Here is an 18,174-nt window from a genome sequence, read left to right as displayed (position 1 = left end):
TTTTGAAAAGGTGTTGACGTGAAGTGACGTTCTGCCGTTCTCCAACCATATTGCCTTTCTAGCTAACCGACTAGCAGCGGTCCAGGTGTATGAAGCTCACACAGTGATGTCCCTCCCTCTCAATACATGTTGATTTCAGAAACTTAACACGGAATAGGCTCTGGGTTTCTTTTAGCGGTCACACCACAAGCAGGACGACATCACTTTGGCAAGATGACGACGCGGTCGGAGAGAGAGAAAGCTCTGAAACTGAACGAGCAGCACCAGGTCATCCTGTCTAAAATGCTCAGGGAAGAGGAAAACAAGTATTGCTGTGACTGCGAGGCGAAAGGTAACATGATGGGATGTAGTTTTACATGTGACATCGTTCATCGTTCGTGGTGCTGCGGCCGACGCCGGGTTTAGGACCCAACATCCGCCGTGACAAGTTGGTACATACACCTATACCTTGTTCATGCTAACGCTCAGCTACAGTACCGATGTGTCGGTCTGTGTGGTTGCGTGTGTGTCTGTGTGTGTGGCTATAGGCTTGCAACCCATGGCCGTGGTCGACCGTCGTATCGTTAACGCTGGTTTATTAATGAGCGGAAAAAGGTCGTCTCGCGGCGGGCTGAGGTGAAGGGGATTTGGCGCGAGGCTTGACCCACTTGATGTTTTTTTTTGGGGCTTGACGGCCACGTCTACATGACCAACTTGTCTGACCGCGATCCGACAGATAGGTTTTGCGTCACTGCATCCGTGATCTACGTCACTCTTTAGTGTTATTCCTCAAGCAAACGCCTTTTCAAGTTTTGACTTGAACCGTCCGAAGCCCTAAGTGTCTGTGACAGACTATAGTAGTAATACTGCTCTAACCAGTTTGGGTTTGTTTTGGTGCCCGTGTTTATCAACATAGGGTTAGTGTACTTATGATTAAACTCAAATGTATACCACAATTTGTAACCTATAGTTATTATAATTTTCTTGCTATATATATATATATATATATTTTTTTTTTTCCTATCCTACTAGGACAATTGTGTGATTACAAAAGAGTAGTGTCAAATGGAACCTTGCTTTAAACTATAGTGACTAATACTAATCCACTCAGATATGCCAATTTTTTCAGCCAACATGGGATGTATTCTAGAATTGCGGTTGACCTGTACAAACAATGGCCAAAGGGACACACCCCTATTGGACTACAACATAAGACTTTGTTTATCAGTGAATAATGGGAAACATTTTCAGTGTTCCCTGAAGATAATGTGTGAATGCATGAGAAAGTAGCGCTGGGCAAAGATGAGATATTATTGGTTATTCATGAATAGTTGTAGTTGTGTGCAGAGTTCCCTCGATGATGGTAAAATCGCCTCAAGCATGTATGGGGTAATCTCATGAGACTATCGAGTAATTAAAGTTTCACAATAAATATCTGATGAATGAAACGGAACACAAACCATGAGCTTAGGTTTGGTTCACAAGGCTATCGATTGTTAACTTAGTACGAATCCTTTGTAATGTGACTGCAATGTAGTGATGGAGCATTGTTACTAAATTCCTATTACTTGTATGGAGTAAAAAGTTAGGTCCTTGACCCATGTGAAAACATACACTATCGCTGTGATGTTGAGCATATTGCCTGCAGTATAACTATTCTCATACTGGAATGGGTGGATCCATTCAATGGCAGCTCGTATTACAGTACAGGGTTAAATGGTGGGAGACAGAACCAGAGTAAAGCTCTTTTCCCCTCTTCATACAATCTGTATCCATACAGCGCTCCCAGAGACAAACCGGAAAGAGCTGTCACGCTTAAGGGACTGAAAACCCCACAGACTAGCCCGTGGCGAGATTGGCACTCAAAAACAGAACAAATGCTTTTTGATCGTCCATTCATCTGGGCATGGTGTAACTTAAATCACATCACCTCACTGGTGTGTTAGTGAGCTTGGCTACTTTGCACTCCGGGCGTCCTGCAGTTCAGCATCCTGTGATATCCAGTTTGATTGGATCAGGTAAATGCTCTTGAAACCCGTGCCCTCCAGCGTGTTGCAGCCTCGACCGCACCAGACTACTGGGGATGATGTATGGTTCAAGTGTCGTTTGATCCTGTGTGAGTTTGCACTCCATCACCATAACATACAAAGCTCAATTGAGTGTATGGGTGGAAAAGGGGAGATTATCCCTGGGAAAGGGATTATGTTTTTCTTAGTTAAAAAGGACCTTATTTAGCATGGTACAAGTTTTCATTGCATTTAAGACATGTGAGATAGCAGTGTGAGTGTCCGAGTTTGGTCTAAAATGTACTACTACTGCCGATTGGGTAAGGGGGGTTGGGCAAAAACCAATCAGAAGAATTGCAATGGCATAGCATTGTGTATATGTACTACTTTAATTAGTACTCAGAACACCTGAACAGCTGTAACCTTCCTAGAAGAGGAGTTGACCTTGAGGTTTCTCAAGGCAAGCCCCCCCCCCCCCCCCGTGTGTGTGTGTGTGTGTGTGTGTGTGTGTGTGTGTGTGTGTGTGTGTGTGTGTGTGTGTGTGTGTGTGTGTGTGTGTGTGTGTGTGTGTGTGTGTGTGTGTGTGTGTGTGTGTGTGTGTGTGTGTGTGTGTGTGTGTGTGTGTGCGCATTTCAGCCCCACGTTCTGGTTTGAACGAGCCAGAAGAAGAAAGTCTAGTATAATGTGTTGAACGGCCTTGGTATCTGGTCCACCTGGGGTGGATATTGTAGTCTGCAAAACAGCATTATCTTTAAAGATGGAGTTTGAGTCTGTTAACTGTAGCAGATGGATGGGGAAACTGACCACATCGTTGTCGGAAGAGGGTTAGGGTTGTTCAGGTACTTAACATAATCGGAATGCAGACATTACGGAAAAATCGAGTCACATGATCCAAAATAGAAAACAAGCAAAAGAACACATCTGGCCTGAGGTCATGGCTGATTGTGGTCCCATGCTCTCCCATTTCCCAGACTGTATGCTCTTCCTTTTCCATGCAAGATGAGTGCTTCAGTGTTGAGTTCTGCACACGAGTCAACCTGACATTGTTACAAACATAACTAGTTCAAGTAGAGCGATCCTTAAAGGAAACAATGGACCCCATGGACAATGTTATCTCATTCACACACTCGCTCCCTCGTTCTCATCTGCTCTTGCCCTCACTCTCATTCGCTCTTGCGCTCTTTCTGTATTTCTGTCTGTCTTTCTGGCCACCCGCCAGGCGGCCCGTCTGTCTGACTGTATGTGTGTCTGTCTGTGTTCAGCGATCAACAGATTTCTAGCAGGGGAGAACAGGTGGTACTTTGAATGGGATTTCTCTGGAATTCGTCCTGCATCCCAGAGGATCCACTTCTGCCACACAATGTGACTACTCGACCACACTCTCACAGATGGGGCAACAGTTAGACTGTGTACGATACGAGACACCCCCCTACCTCCCTCCCTCCCAAACACCTCCAAAACCATGTTGGAGGCATGCCTTGTTGGACACCACGTTATGGGCTGCAGTACAGAACCCTGGCGCCTCCTCGCATGAGGCTGATGAATTCCTGCTGGCTCGGACGAGGTCCTGCTTCCCTGGTGTCAGTAAGAAATGTGTTCCAAGCCGGAGCTGGAGGTGTCATTTGAAAGCATTGCGCAGATACAGAGCCTACAGTTGTGTACATGCAGTCCTACACCCTGGATACCTTGAAGCAATACCTTGGGTTGTGAGGGTTCAGGGTCGGGTGGTGCTGTCGTAACAGAGCCTGTGGCTGAGGGCGCTCCAGCTCAGTGGTGCCAAGTCGTGAGTGTAGTTGTAGTTCAGAATCGCTTTGTGGACTCCAGGTTGTGCGCTAAACCGATAACTTTGATCACCTTTATCCTTGTCCCCCTGAGTCAGGCAGTATATGTTATGCTATTAAGCTAAATTGCCCATAAGCCCTTTGAATAAGGCATTTTTTTTACCGTACTTGCCTATTGCTTTTTTTCGCCCTAATCTTGAACTGAATGGTTCTAAATTGCACTGTAGGATTTTACAGGGTGATTATGTTGTATAGCTGCATCAAATTAAATAAATTATATTAGGTGAATGGTGATATACTTCTTCTTGGTGATGAATGCATTAGAAGTGTCTCTCCATAGCCAATAGGCAGGGAAGAGTACCTTGTATTGATGTGTCCAGCCTATTAAAGAAAAGCCTCTTAAGTCTTACCTACAGCACCTTTTTATCATCATCTATTGTCTTTTGGCCCAGAGCTGGTTTTGCCAGTTTGGATTGGATTCTTGTTTATTTGTTATTTTGTGACTCCTCCAAACAAAGATGTTTATATAATTGAATCATGACAGAGTGAGCTCTCTAAAAGAAAGAGTTGGAGCTTTCTTCCCTCACTGTGTAGGTGGTGTCTGTGCAATGGCACTTGGGATCTGTATCATCCTCTGCCTGCAGTAGGGCTGGATGGTAATTCAATAGTATTTATTATTGTTTTTGTTTGAATGGTATTGCATCATCATTCAATTGAGATATTGAGTTATCTTGATACCCAGTTTTATACTCAAATTTGTACTAGGGCTGGGCAATTAATCGAATTTTGATCTCTATTTCAATTTTAGCTTTAAACGATCACAAAACAAGTATATTTTTTTTATAGAAAGTGCAGAAGAACAGCTGGATGCACATTCTGTACATTATTTTAGATTTGAGCATTTTCTTTTTGACCAATTTGTCTATTTTTCTTTGGAGTATTACTCCATATCGCCCAGCCTTATCCTGCAGTATATGTTGTGTACCGGTGGAGCTGCAGTTCCTTATTCTCTCAACATGCAGCCAAACAGAAAGGCAAGCACATCTTCATGCACATTATGTCAGATGTTTAGCAGGTAGAGCCTGTTTGGTAATCCTAGAGTTGCTGGTTCAAGCTCTTAGTCTTCTCCAGCCGTTAAGAATCCTTACTGCTACTTTCACACTGGCTGAATTTGTAATTTGATCGGCTATACAGTAATTAGGCGGGCAGAGCTTAGGGTTCAGGAAGTAAAGATCCCATAAATTGTTCTAATGCAGGGAGCTTTTTTAAATAACTAATCAATTACATAACGTACAATCAAATGAGGTATCCCCATTGGGAGGATGCGTTTATTTTTCTGAATCATAAACCTTTTCTGAACCAAAGTTACCACCACAGTACCCAGTCTGCATTTTATGTTTGTTACTATGGCCATGGCCAACACGTCTTGGTCGAGAGCGTTGTGGTGTGAATAATTCATAGCATCTTGATCTCTGTATTATCATAACGATGCTTTGCTTTATCTCCTGTGACTATTAAATAAATATTTGTCCATTACATACAATTATGTAGCCCGGCCGATTTCACTCGGGGGCAAAACAGTCCAGTTTGCTGCTTGTTTCGCAATGTGATTGATGGGGTACCCTCTGGAGCGTATTTATCTTTACCACACTGCTCCATGGAACTAGTGATCTTACCCACCAACTTAGATGTGGAAACAGCCTGGTTCTTTTGTCTTATTTTTTCCAGATGAGCTCTGAAGAAGTTGTCAATAGTTTGTAGTAATCTGGAGAGTTTCACATACATTTGAGTAATACAAAAGCTTAAAGACCTCTAACAGGAAAACGTAGATGACAGAAATGGATTTCTACTAATCAGACAAATGAAGCTTCCCACTTCTTCTAACTATAGTGGCTCGCAGAGTATTTGTATCAGTCTGTAAAGTAGGGCTGTAACGATACATGTATTGTACCGAATCGGTACGTACGTCACTGTTCAGTGCATGGATTTACACGGAGCATACACGGTATACAATTAAATAAAACTGGCTTGCGAAATAATTAATGTAATGCAGAACTAATGTTAGATACGCGAGTTCTTCAGGGACAACTAAACTGCAGCCCTGATTGGCGCCTAGGTAGCCGAGCGCGTTATGGCGCACCCCGGGAACGTCGGCTTCTCTGACGTCTCTGGTATTTCCTCAACGAGACCCGTCGTTGGGGTTATCTCAGCCATGGTTGAGAAGGAATATTGGGGGGGAAAGAAACTTTGGCTTTGACTCCCTGAAGTACATGGAGCCGCGACATGGAGGCGAAAGGGATTAGCCCGCTGCCCGCTTTCGAGGCACCACCGCCTAGGTGCTGCCCGCTGTGGGGCTCCGGTGGGAGACAATTGCGGTCAATAATCGCGGGCAACGATCCCTTTCTCCTCCATGTCGCGGTTCAGTCTATTTCAGATTGTTGTGGAAGAACCAGAGACGTCGGAGAACCCTGACGCAGTCGTTTGAGCTTCATAATATCGTCTGGAAGCGCACACAGCTTTTGGCCGTGATAATATATATTATATGATCTAGATATCCATGTATAATATGATATTATTTGGATATGGAGCTCCGGGACTCTAGAATAGTGTGTTCTAGAATATTTACAGAACACGGCCAAAAGCTGTGTGCGCCTCGCCATTGCGATACATCCGCTGTAAACACGAGCGCATGGTACCGTGGCCGCAAGCTGCACAGGGCCACACTCCCACCCTCCACCTTGAACCCCCTCTAAAAAACAGCACGTTTGTGGACAGGTCATTGGGGAACTGGCTCGTAGTGGCTGTTATTCTGTGTACTTTGCACTTTCATAAATAAGACATGCTGCATTTTCAGTTTTATAACTGATTGTCTTTTTTTTGTTTACAAGTTAAGGGTGGAGTCTGGCGATGATGTGGGGTACTTATTGTTTACTGTAATTAGATTACACAGTTCAGGCTGTTGCAGCTAGCTCAGGGGAGGGACTGTATGACACTAGGTGTTACAACCTGAGACATGCACAATAAAAAAAGAATTGCCTTCTGCATTTTTGTTTGTTCTTTCCCCTTCATTGTACCGAACTGCGTTGTCTGAACCGAGGTATGAGCCGAACCGTACCGTATTACACCCCTACTGTAAAGTATACGATATGTTATTATTCCCAGTAGTTTTTGTACATTTGTGCTGCTTTCAGGTCTCTCGTAAAAGAGGTACCAAACCTCAATAAGAAGTGAGTCAAGTACTGAATCAAGTACTGAGCTAGGTTAATCCTTTGGTTGAGAGCATCAATAATATTTCTGCGTCCAAACTTTTCAGCTGCCTCACTTTTATGTTTGGCCAAAAATAATATCAACATATAATGCTTGTTGGTTTAAATGTCTAAGCAGATTCAAGCTGTCAATGTTATTTCTTTTTTGCATGTCTGGTCATCTAAACATGAAACCAATTAGCGGCACCTCTAATTGGAAATCTGCTTTGAAACAAAACATGTGGCATAGAGTAGACCATGAAACTCTCTGCCTTTCACTGTTTTCTGTCTCCAAGGTCACCAAAAACACGTTTATTGGTACGCCTCCAGGTGTGTGTCGGTGTCTGTGTGTCTGTGTCTGTCTGTGGGCTCACGAGGAGGAGACCCTGTTAAAGCGTTTCTGCTGTCCTCTGCTAGCACGGCAGATTCTGGCAAGCCTTCCTGGCTTGCCGTGATGCTGTCCTTGGTGCTGCTGCTCTCTCGCTCTCTCACACACATCCACACTCGTATGACTCACTCTCATAACAGAGGCACATGCATGCATGCACATGCAGACTCCTCCACTGTAGGAGACGGTGGTCTTTATGTATGATGATGTCGTGGAGGACATGGGCTAGCTGGTAGTTTCCCCATTAGGAGCAGCGACCCTCCTCTGTGATGTTGGGCCCAGCAGGGCTTCTGCCCCCAGTCCTGGGCTGGTCTGAATGTCATCTGGTCGTTCACATCCGCCATGTCTGATGCACAGTGGCAGTTCAGAGCACCAACTGGGTCGAGAGTCCGAATGCTGCCTGTACCACCAGCTTGCAACTAGCCGAGGCTCATTATATAATTAAATTTCAATATGCCCGTTGTAAGCACATTGTCTAAAAATAACAAAACTGTTCTGTTGTTATCACCTATTGGTTGCGAGTAAAATCGTGCCAAACGATCCGTGATTGATATTCTCCTTGTGTCTGTACTACTGAGTCCGTTTTTTTTTTTACTGCAGGGCAATTCTCCTGCAGTATGCTCTGTAACCAGCAGGGAGCAGCAGAGTGCTATTATTATTTTCGTATTGCTATATTTTTTCAATTGGTCTTGGCTCATTCTGAGCCCTAATGCAATTTCTTTTTTTAGCAGCCTCTGGTGAATTACTCGGGCTAAGAGCCCCACTTGCCAATTTCGTAAAGAACAGTGCTAAACATTTATTAAAGATGATGAGCCCAACAGCCAAACTTGGGTATGTTACTTTTTTATTTATTTAATAGCCATAAATATAAAAGGAAACGTTTCGTCTGAATAGGTTGATTCCATTCATGTGTTGGAGGGTGTAGGTACACCCATACATCAGGGTAGCCTACTCCCTTCTTCCATTTCCTTACTAACAAGAAAGGGATAAGGGGTAACATTGTGTATCATTATGCTAGCTTATAGTGTGTGTTTTTGTATATGTGGGTGCATATACCAACCAGCATGCAGTAGTCTAACTTTACAATATAGCTCAGAGAAGTTTACTGAATAAATGTACTGAATATCTACTTTGACTGAACGTAATATATATGAAGTCTTGCTGTGTTTTCGTCTCATCAATATGCCAACGGCAGCGTAGGTTACCATAAAGGTTATTTGAATTGCATGCAATGCAAACAGTACAGGAATGGTTGCTTTAATTCAGCCGTATTACAGCTGAGGGTGGGAGCCAATGAGGGCTAGTCTTAATTCAAGCCTCATCCCTCTGCATTAGCATCTGCTGGATGCGGTCTTCCCTCTCTGTCTCTCTTACTCTGCCCCCCTCTCCGTCTACGTCCCACGCCCGTTTGTTCTGGGTCTCTTTTAAATATTGATTGAGAGACTCATTGGGAGGACGTTAAAAGCCTCGGTTTGCACCCGTCTTCTCTTGGCTGCAGCCCCGCCCTAGCAGCTTGGAGGCTGCCATTGTTTTTCATCATGCAGAGGGGGCCTGGGGTGGCACCGAGAACAAGCCTCGCACAAGACAGAAGATACTGACACCGCTGCTGCGTTGGTGTATTCTACTGCCTATCACTGCACAAAAAACGCAAATGCAGACGTGTTCGCAGAAATTCAGAGTGTCTCTCATTCCTGGGTGTTCTCGGAAGTGTGTATGTGTTAGTGTGTGTGTGTGTGTGTGTGTGTGCACTCCGCACACAATGGCACAAGTTTAAACAGTTTGAGTGTCTGATTTTGGCTCGGCCAGTGATCAGTCATTTAGAACCTGAGTGGATGTACGCTGCGCACCAGGAGTATATACACACGCGCACGCATTGACGCTCGATCAGTGTAGTAATTAACACATTAGTCCAAGTTGTGTTGCTTGCTTTGCGGTGCCTTTGGCAGGTTGTGTTTTTCTGTGGTTGCTATAGCGCTGCGCTGCTCCTATAATTGGGTGTAATCTCCTTCTCTTCATGTTGAATTGAACTAATATAAAGAGGTGACTATAAAAGCAGCATGCTTGTTGGCAGTGTGTCGCGGATGGTGGGTGAAGTCGCCGCTGTGAGGACAACAAAGTGTGTTTTCTGTGAAGACGCTGTTACAACGGCTTTGTACGAAACACAGTCCCTGGAGGTGTTTAGGTATACATCCTTTGATTAGTGTTGAGACAAATGGGTTTCGGATGGCTCGTGCATACAATACAGACAATATCCGTTCACTTAAAATCTATGCATCCAATAATTTTTTTTTGTACCCATTCCTTCAGTAATGGGAAATAATAATCAATTTAACTCGTACTGCTTTTCATTCGGTTATGGGATTGCAGGGCCTCCAGTGCTCAGCAGAACCCCATGGGACGGCATGGTCACATGTTGTGATATCTGTGCTGTGATTGGTTAATGCCCCGTCTCGTGCTGTATTGAGGGATGTCTCTGCTGCTCTGTTTGTCAGGCTGGTAAAGGGTTGCCCACGTGATCTTCAGCAAGACAACGCGTGCCATATTAAATCAAGCTCCTAGCAGCTGCAGAAAGCCCCCCCACTGTGTATTTATTTGTCTCATTGTTTCTGAGTCCCGGTAACAACAGAAGTACAGATTAATATTTATCAATCTTTCTTGTATTGAATATTGTGTATGAATACTGTAGTATTTTTGTTAACACGCTCATACTTTATTTACATACTTTATTACATAATTAATTATTTGATGGTTTTTATATCAAATGCCTTTATTTTGTATGTGTTTTCTGCCCTTAAATTGAGACAAATTTCAATTTGTTTGCTTCATTTCAACCACATTTCTCCCTAAAAAATATACAAATTCTATTGACATTTCCATAATTGAGTTGATACTCGGAATGGAAACCATTTCGAGCCTTCACTGAACAAGCCTTACTAAGTGATCCTCTGGCTGAGGGCAGCCATTCAGCACCTAGCCCAAAAATCCAATCCAGGATGGACCTAATTTGCCGAAGCCAGCAAAACAGGAAAGCATTTAGGCCCCGTCCACACGAAGCCGAAACGGGCGAAACCGTTACGGTTTCGATCTATCCGGTTTCGAAGTATCTCCGTAAAGACGAAGCCAAGCGAAACCGGATAGATCTGTAGAAACGCTGTAGTAAACATTCCAGGCCCATAAGGGGCGCTGCTTCTGGTACACAAATCCAGAAGAAGAAGAGGCGAGCATGCGCATAAAGGCTGCCCCCCGAACCACTAACAACACAAACAAACAGCTCTTCTACGATGGCGAACTAGATTCTCAATAAATAATGGCTTAGCAACCCAACAAGGGACATGATATGCTGCAGAACGTCCGCCATCATCTTTTTTGTTGTGATTTCTGAGACTCCGCGGGCTTAAGAGCCATTGGCTAGGAGGTCGAGGGGTGGGGCGATGATGTCATGGTTTGCGGTTTCAGTCGGTTTCAGGCGTCCACACGAAACCAAAACGAAACCGGATAGATTTGAAACCACCTCCGAGGGTGGTTTCAGAAGTTTGCGGTTTCGGTCAGCGGATTCGCCGGCTTCGTGTGGACGGAAGGCCGAACCGTACAAGACCTTTGCGGTTTCGCCATGAAATCGGCTTCGTGTGGACGGGGCCTTAATCTCTAATCATCCTCTTTGCATCCTCTTAGCTGCGGCCTGTTATCATTTGTGCACCTCACCTAGACAAACACGCCGTTATTCTTTTTCGTACGGAGAATAAAATTGACATTCCACTGCGGAAAGAGCATTTTCCACGAACTCCGGTAAATTAGCCTAAAGGCCTGAGATTTGTCAACTGATTGATCGAATTTCGATCTCGATTTCGATTTCGGTCACAAAACTAATATAATCGAGTTTTCTTTTTTTCTTCTTTTTCTTTTTTAGAGTAGCTGGATACATATCTGTACATTATTATTAGATTTGAACATTTTTCTTTTTGACCATTTTATGTATATGTTTAAGTCGAAATTTCCAAGTTCTCAGTTACAAAGTGTTTTTAGCGAGAGACATGCTGAATAAATACATCATGTTTTCAAACTCAAAAATAATCGTTTGAATAATCGTGATTTCAATATTGACCAAAATAATCGTGATCTATGATTTTTCCCATAACGGAGCAGCCCTACTCTGGGGTGTAGATGCTGTGGTTGATAAGCGCGTTTCACCAGCCCGTACTGTAGCCGAGGACGCCTGGCACAGAGAGCCCTGTATCAACTCAACCAGAGGACTCTATTTTCAGGGGAAAATGTTTTTGCGCGAGTCATTTACTTGTCTAAACTCAATCAACCCCTGCCGCGCCGCTCGACAGGTTCTGTTAATAGAGTATTCTCTCATGCTGGTGAAACGGGGAGATCCTGCGATGAGCCCGGCGTTTCCAGAGTCCTTTTTTTCATGTAATTCCATTCCAAACTGCCAGGTTATCAAATTGGGTTTGATTGATTTATCAGCACTCTATTTCATCCGAGGATGTCTCTGAGTTCACGCTTGGGTTTGCGGTTTGCCTCTTTGAAATACAATTTTCATAAACAATGATGTTTACAGACACATTCGTATCCAATCGTTTCTGAGACTGGTCTGGACTGTATCCTTGACACATCATTTATTTATTAATCTTTTTGAAGTCTGCCACCGAACATGGCCAGATTTATTTAAATTGGATTTCTCAATAGTCCTAATGAGAATTTGTTAAAATATGTAAAGTATCTAATATTATTTTCTTCTTCTATCCATCACTCCGTAGAGCAGCAGTCCATTTCAGCGCGGCATAATTCAATCAAACTCGAAGCTTACCGCTGCTGAGCCTGTGTTTTTTTTTTTTTTTCAGACTACTCGTATAAGGCTTAGTTCATCCCTCGCCCGAGAGCCGCATTAAGAAAACCTCTGCGCATTAGCGCTGGTGCATTATCACGGCCACATGGCTGTTTAGCCGCAGGCCGGACCAACCAGTCCGACTTGGCCGCCTTCCTGCTTTTCCACCCTGCTCCGAACAAGGACCCTGCAGCCGGACTCTGTCTTGAGCCCAGACCCCCCCCCCCCCCCCCCCCGATCCACATCACTAGGTCCAGTTGGTTTCTCTGGCTCTTTCCCTCTGTAGATGAACATGGTTCTGTTGGAACAGCTAATGTAGCTGGGGGTAGATCAGCATCTCTCTCTGGGGTGCTCGTTGGAGCGTGGGCGTCTCTGGAGAAGACTCCCACAAGGCTACGAAGTGGCTGGAAGCCAGCCCCTAGATTGGCCGTGGTTTTGTAAAGGACCGTGGTGTGAGATGTTAACATTCAGATTCATTTTTGTGTAGAAAATAATTGCATTATTAATTATTTTGGCCATGTCCTTTGGCCATGTTCCACATGATGTAGAATGATTCATATGGATGAGGATGAAGACAATGACTTGGCAGGGTATCAGAATAAATTATCTAAGGATACTGCGCTTCATTGGAATCAAACAGAGCGATGTTATGAGTCTAGGCGCAGACTTCACAGCTCACAGGTGAAGCAAGTGTTTTCTGTAAGGTTTCATTGTCACGGTTCTCTCATATATACATTTGAGATATGGGTTGTCTCCCAAGGCCTGATTCCCTTTAGAATTCTTGTGTTGGCTTCATGATCTGGTCATGGTCGCTTCAAGTATCATCCGAGTCAAAAAGCTTTGTTCTATTTCTCGCCATCTTAAACCCATAAGTCAGGGTCTTGTGAATGCACGAATCCACCACTCGACCTTCTTAGTGCTTCTATCGTTCGCTGCTTTTATGTTAATATACCGTATATCGATATATAAATATGTGTCTAAAACCGTTCATCTCCCCAGGTCCGCGGTGGGCGTCCTGGAACCTGGGGGTGTTCATGTGCATCCGCTGCGCCGGGATCCATCGCAACCTGGGGGTCCACATCGCCAGGGTCAAGTCTGTGAATCTGGACCAGTGGACCCCGGAACAGATCCAGGTAAAGAACCTCATTCAGTCCCTCTGGGACACGGCCACGCACAACCGTCAGCAGGCGGTTTATAGTAACATAACACCGTAGATATTAGATATTCACACAAACACCCTGACTGACACTAGTGCATGCACGTGCGTTGTTTAGAAGTAGCTCCTGACCTCAGATGTGACTGAGTAACGTTAAGTGCTGCACGTGAACTGCAACGTGGCGTGGTTGACCTCGAGCGCGTGTGTCAGAGTGTGACTGTCTGTGCTTAGGGGCTCTGTCCATCTATCACCTCCCTGAGTGGAATAGACGGCATGGTAATAATCACAGCTGACTAATTAATCCTGCATGGCTGATCAGTAAAACTCTGTCTCCCCCATTTATGCCATCATCTTCCCATCCATCAGCCACCTCTAATTCGGGCTTGACAGATTGTTTGTGTGCGTGTGTGTGTGTGTGTGTGTGTGTGTGTGTGTGTGTGTGTGTGTGTGTCTTCCCTCCCCTTCCCCTCCGCTTTACCTTTGTAGGGGAACAAAGGTACAGCAATACAAGATAATATCAATATTGGCATTTCAGACTCTGCGGTCTCAGGGTTTAGATAATATCTCTATTGTAATACTGTGATGACATTTTAATCTGTTAGGTCTGATATTGACACAGTCACTATTGCGTGAATGCCCTCTCTTGTTCTCCACACCTTGTTCTCCACAACACTTGGTTCTCGAATTCATAGCAATAACGGGGTACTGTTCGAAAACCACTGCATTTGATTCAGTAAATAATGCACAGCTGTATCCGGCCTCCCTCTCAAGGGAGAGACAAGTTCTCTCCCCCTTCCCTGGAGCTGAACAGTGCTGCTTTCTCCCCCCCCCCGCCCAGAGCATGGTGGACATCGGGAACAGACGGGCCCGCCTGATGTACGAGGCCCACCTCCCAGAGAGCTTCAGACGGCCCCAGACGGACCAGTATCCTGCAACTGGGGTGTGTGTGTGTGTGTGTGTGTGTGTGTGTGTTTTTTATTTACAATTTACATTGTCTTTGAATGAATTGCATGTGTTTGTGTGTCTATATGATCTATGGTTGATGTATGGATAGTTGCGACGTATTTATAAGGGTTCATTGACTAAACGCTCCAGTGATGCTCCATCAACGCCACCACAGGTGACGTTAGACAGCGAGGGGACCACCTGCTGTCAAACAGTGAGGCTTATCAATGAGTTAAAGCTAGGGTAGGCAGTCCTAGTCTTTTCCTTTTTTTTGTCCGAGCATTTGATTTATTGATTGCTGTCGGGAAAACGACAAACAAAAAAATGCTTCTAAAATAAATTGCCTACCCTAGCTTTAATAAGAGTCCAGCCTATGAATCTGTCTATATAGATAAGACCTCATGGCTTAAACAAAATGATCTTCCCTGCTAGAGTAATACAATCAAATGGAGCGAAATGCACTCGGAAGTCTGCATGAAATGCAAATGACCTATTACCATTCGTTGGCTCATTTCCACTGCCATATTATTCACCTCATAAAGACTTGGGTATGCCAGAAAGGGATTTTATATCCATCTAATCAACATCGCTACAGATTATGAGAGTGACGTAGTCACGTTTTAACCAATAATGTTTCACCCCCCCAGGGCCTGTAACCGGCTCATGCACATCTGGGATACACATACAGAAGTTGCAGTTGTCGGTTTTTATTTCTTTTCAACCCATTCAAATCCTCTTTGATCAAACCACATTCCCCTCTATTTTGCACAGTGGAAATATCTCATTATGTTTCCTTAGAATGTTGTCCTTGAACAGAAGCAAGACATATGGTCGGGCGCATGGCGTTGTCGCTCTCTATTTTTGCGCTGTGCAACAGCGTCGATGCTATAGTGCCTGCAGCGTCTGTGGCTGTATGAGCAGCATATGCTTCGATCAGGTCCTCCGGCCGGGCTGAGCTCGGGGCCCCCCTCCCCCACGCCCCCAGCCCCCAGCCCCCAGCCCGGCTGTAATGGCCTAACTCTGGGAACTGGGCGGGTGGTCATCACTCTGGACTCCGCGGGCCTCTATTAGCTCCCTCAACGGCAGCGCTACGGTCTGGAAAAGGCAGATAACGCATCCAGAATTACTGTGTGTGTGTGTGTGTGTGTGTGTGTGTGTGTGTAAAGGGTATGGGGCAGCGATGTTGAAAATGGGAGTCTTTTGTTGATTGCGGTTTTGTGCGGCTGTCTTTAATCTCTAAAATAAACGTGCGTGTGTGTGAGGGTTGTGTTTGGTTCAGGATATCAGGCTGCACAGTACGGGTCTGCGTGCGCGTTGTGAATAAAGACCTGGGAGTATTCTTTTTCCCCTGGCTTTGTTTTCCATTAGCATGTGAATCGATGCGTCTTGCGCGCGTCCGGCGTGTTGAACACTCATCCCGGGGCCGTGCTTCTCTCTGCTACGTGTCAGAGTGCGGTGCTCTATCTGGTCATGACGACGATGTAAAGGCGCCCCTCGCCAGAGATGTGTCCACCCGCCCACCCTGAACGTAAATCATCTCCACAGCCCTACGTGGGAGACGGATCAGCACGGGTGGTCGCCATTGTTCACATCCTTTGAAAGCCATGACCAGATTCAATGTTGGAGCCCGACAATTGGAGTTAAGAGACAGGAATTAGCCATATTAGTATGATTCATTTTTCTGGGATCCTCCCCTACATCTTGATGGTAGAGTGGATGAGTCCTTAATGGTTAGAAAGAAGGGGAAGATTTTAGCAAGATTTGAGCATCTTCATATGAGGGCAAGGTAATTTCCTGTCCATAAACTCATTTTTAAGGACATTCCTTTTAAGTGCATGAAGATGCTTTTTGATGTGTATTGCGTGTGTTTTAACGGCAGCATGTGCCTTCATGCAGTGGTTATTAAACACTCTATTTTGCAAGGAAATGAAATCCCTCCTATAAAAGACAAGTTTTGTTTATTTTCATAAGTCAAGGTAGGACAACTATTGTCCTAAATGTAGTCTTGGTTATCAGGGATGTGAGATTTGTTAAACTCCAGTTAGAGCTTCCTCTTATTGGTTGCATTTATTTTTCCACTAAGAACCTTAGTTACAGAATTATATTTGTTTTTTTAAATGGCCTTAATGCCATTATTTTTTATTTCTCTGTCATGGCATCAGGTTTTTGTCCTGCCGGAAAAATGGTTATCAATCCTCCCAGTTGTTTTTTTTTCCCCCCCTTTCTCATTTGTATTGATCTGGAAGCTTATCGATGTTCGAAAGTGTTAGGATGTAACCGGATGAGTTATAAGGGTAGTCTGTCTGGTGTCTGATACCAAGCTGTCTCTTGAAAGTAAATTGTACCCCAAAGCAACCGTATCTTCCATTACAGTCTCTTGTGCTGCAGATTGCAATGTCTTTCCAATATACACCGGGTGTCTGGTTTATTCGCTACACCTTGGTACCACACTAGCAAATAAAAAATATATATATACAGTACCACTCAGTTTTGTCAGAATTTAGCTAGGAACGAATGGCTTGTTTCCCCTTCAAATAGCCATGAGCAAGTACACCATAAGATCCAACCCGCTTAACGGGCCACAGAGCTCCTGTCCTTGGCTCAGCAGTGAGGGGAGAAAAGGCTGGAACATTGACTGAAAAGTGGTCAGTTTCCTTCTGATTGTGTTTTGTAAGCAAGTCGTGAGACATGGTCCCTAACCCCTGAACACTCTCAGAGCCATGGAGGTCTTCATCCGGGACAAGTACGAGAGGAAGAAGTACTACGACAAGGACGCGGTCACCGCGCCACCGGTGAGTATCCTCTCACACGCCGCACCCCCCACACCGCACTGCGCCAGCCTTCCGAGTCGGAAGTCGGGAACTCCCAGCTTTCTTGCGGCATTTCTCGGAGGCACGCCCCCCTTTTTGTCATCATCTCTCGGAATTCTGAAAGTAGGCCGAGAGCAGTGATGACGCTCTCTCCACGGGCGCTGTGCCCGTGGAGAGATTTATTTCAGGAACACACCATTACACCGATGCACGCCCCGGGTTCGACTTGTTATTTGATTTGCATTTTCAATTCCCTGTGTTGAACGGTCTGAGTGTTTTCTCTTTGTAACAGTTGTCAAATAATTATATTGAAAACCCTCGTGAAATCAAGTCTAATAAGGTTTATGAAACCATGGTACGCAGTGGTAAAACACTTATAATCCATGCCCCAGTGGAGGCAAATACAAGCTTTTGTTTTGTTTTTGTAAAACAAAAAATAATAATACTAATTTAATTTAAATGAACAAGGAGATGGATAAAAGCCAAGTCAATGAATGATAAGGCTGATATCGGATATGCTCAGAAAAGCGTCAATTAAAAACAACGGCTCAGGATTTCCGACGAGCCTCTCTGAAGAACGGTCTTTCTAGTTTGACAAGTTCTGCTGATCTGATTTCCAGTAGGAGCGCCTCTTTCCATAATTGCGGCAAGTGCCCGCGCCCCTCTGGTTGTGAATGTGGACCTGGGGGAGACTAGGAGAGTGACTCACAGATCTCACTCTTTTTTTTCAGGCTCATAAGGGATCAACACATAATGCTATGTGCATCTTGGTGCTTTAAAGGCGATTTAATAAAGGTTGGAAATATATTCTAGTGTGCTCACATTTCTCAAAACGTGTTGGCAGTCTTTCAGCAGAATTTAGGACTGGTTTGAAGGTGTGATATTTGCTTTTGAGAAAGGTGGGAATAAAGGGAGTTGCACTAGTAGGGTGCTCTCGGCTGAGAAAAGCATGACGAGCGGCGTTCTTTATCTGCCGGTCGAAGGTGAGGTTCGTCTAGGTTGGACGGTGCTGATGGTGTTTGGGCCAATCAAC

The 18,174-nt window shown here is 44.6% G+C and overlaps 1 protein-coding gene across 3 annotated transcripts in view; it reads left to right on the top strand.

The window, feature by feature from the left end:
- The first annotated feature begins 30 nt into the window (after positions 1-30).
- smap1 (small ArfGAP 1) overlaps positions 31-18,174 on the top strand; it is a 72,350-nt gene continuing 54,206 nt past the window's right edge. For 2 of the 3 annotated variants that reach the window (XM_060073019.1, XM_060073018.1), the window contains exons 1-4: positions 32-331; positions 13,230-13,363; positions 14,225-14,310; positions 17,048-17,123. In XM_060073019.1, the coding sequence (XP_059929002.1) occupies positions 214-331; positions 13,230-13,363; positions 14,225-14,310; positions 17,048-17,123 (414 nt within the window). In that variant the 5' untranslated portion in view covers positions 32-213. Of the gene's footprint in view, positions 332-13,229; positions 13,364-14,224; positions 14,311-17,047; positions 17,124-18,174 lie in introns of all 3 variants that reach the window. The other variant, XM_060073016.1, reaches the window with a different exon arrangement.

Source organism: Gadus macrocephalus, chromosome 15 (assembly GCF_031168955.1).
Source record: "Gadus macrocephalus chromosome 15, ASM3116895v1".
Classification (NCBI taxonomy): domain Eukaryota; kingdom Metazoa; phylum Chordata; class Actinopteri; order Gadiformes; family Gadidae; genus Gadus; species Gadus macrocephalus.
The sequence above is the reverse complement of the archived record's forward strand: the minus strand, read 5'-3'. Positions and strand labels throughout refer to the sequence as shown.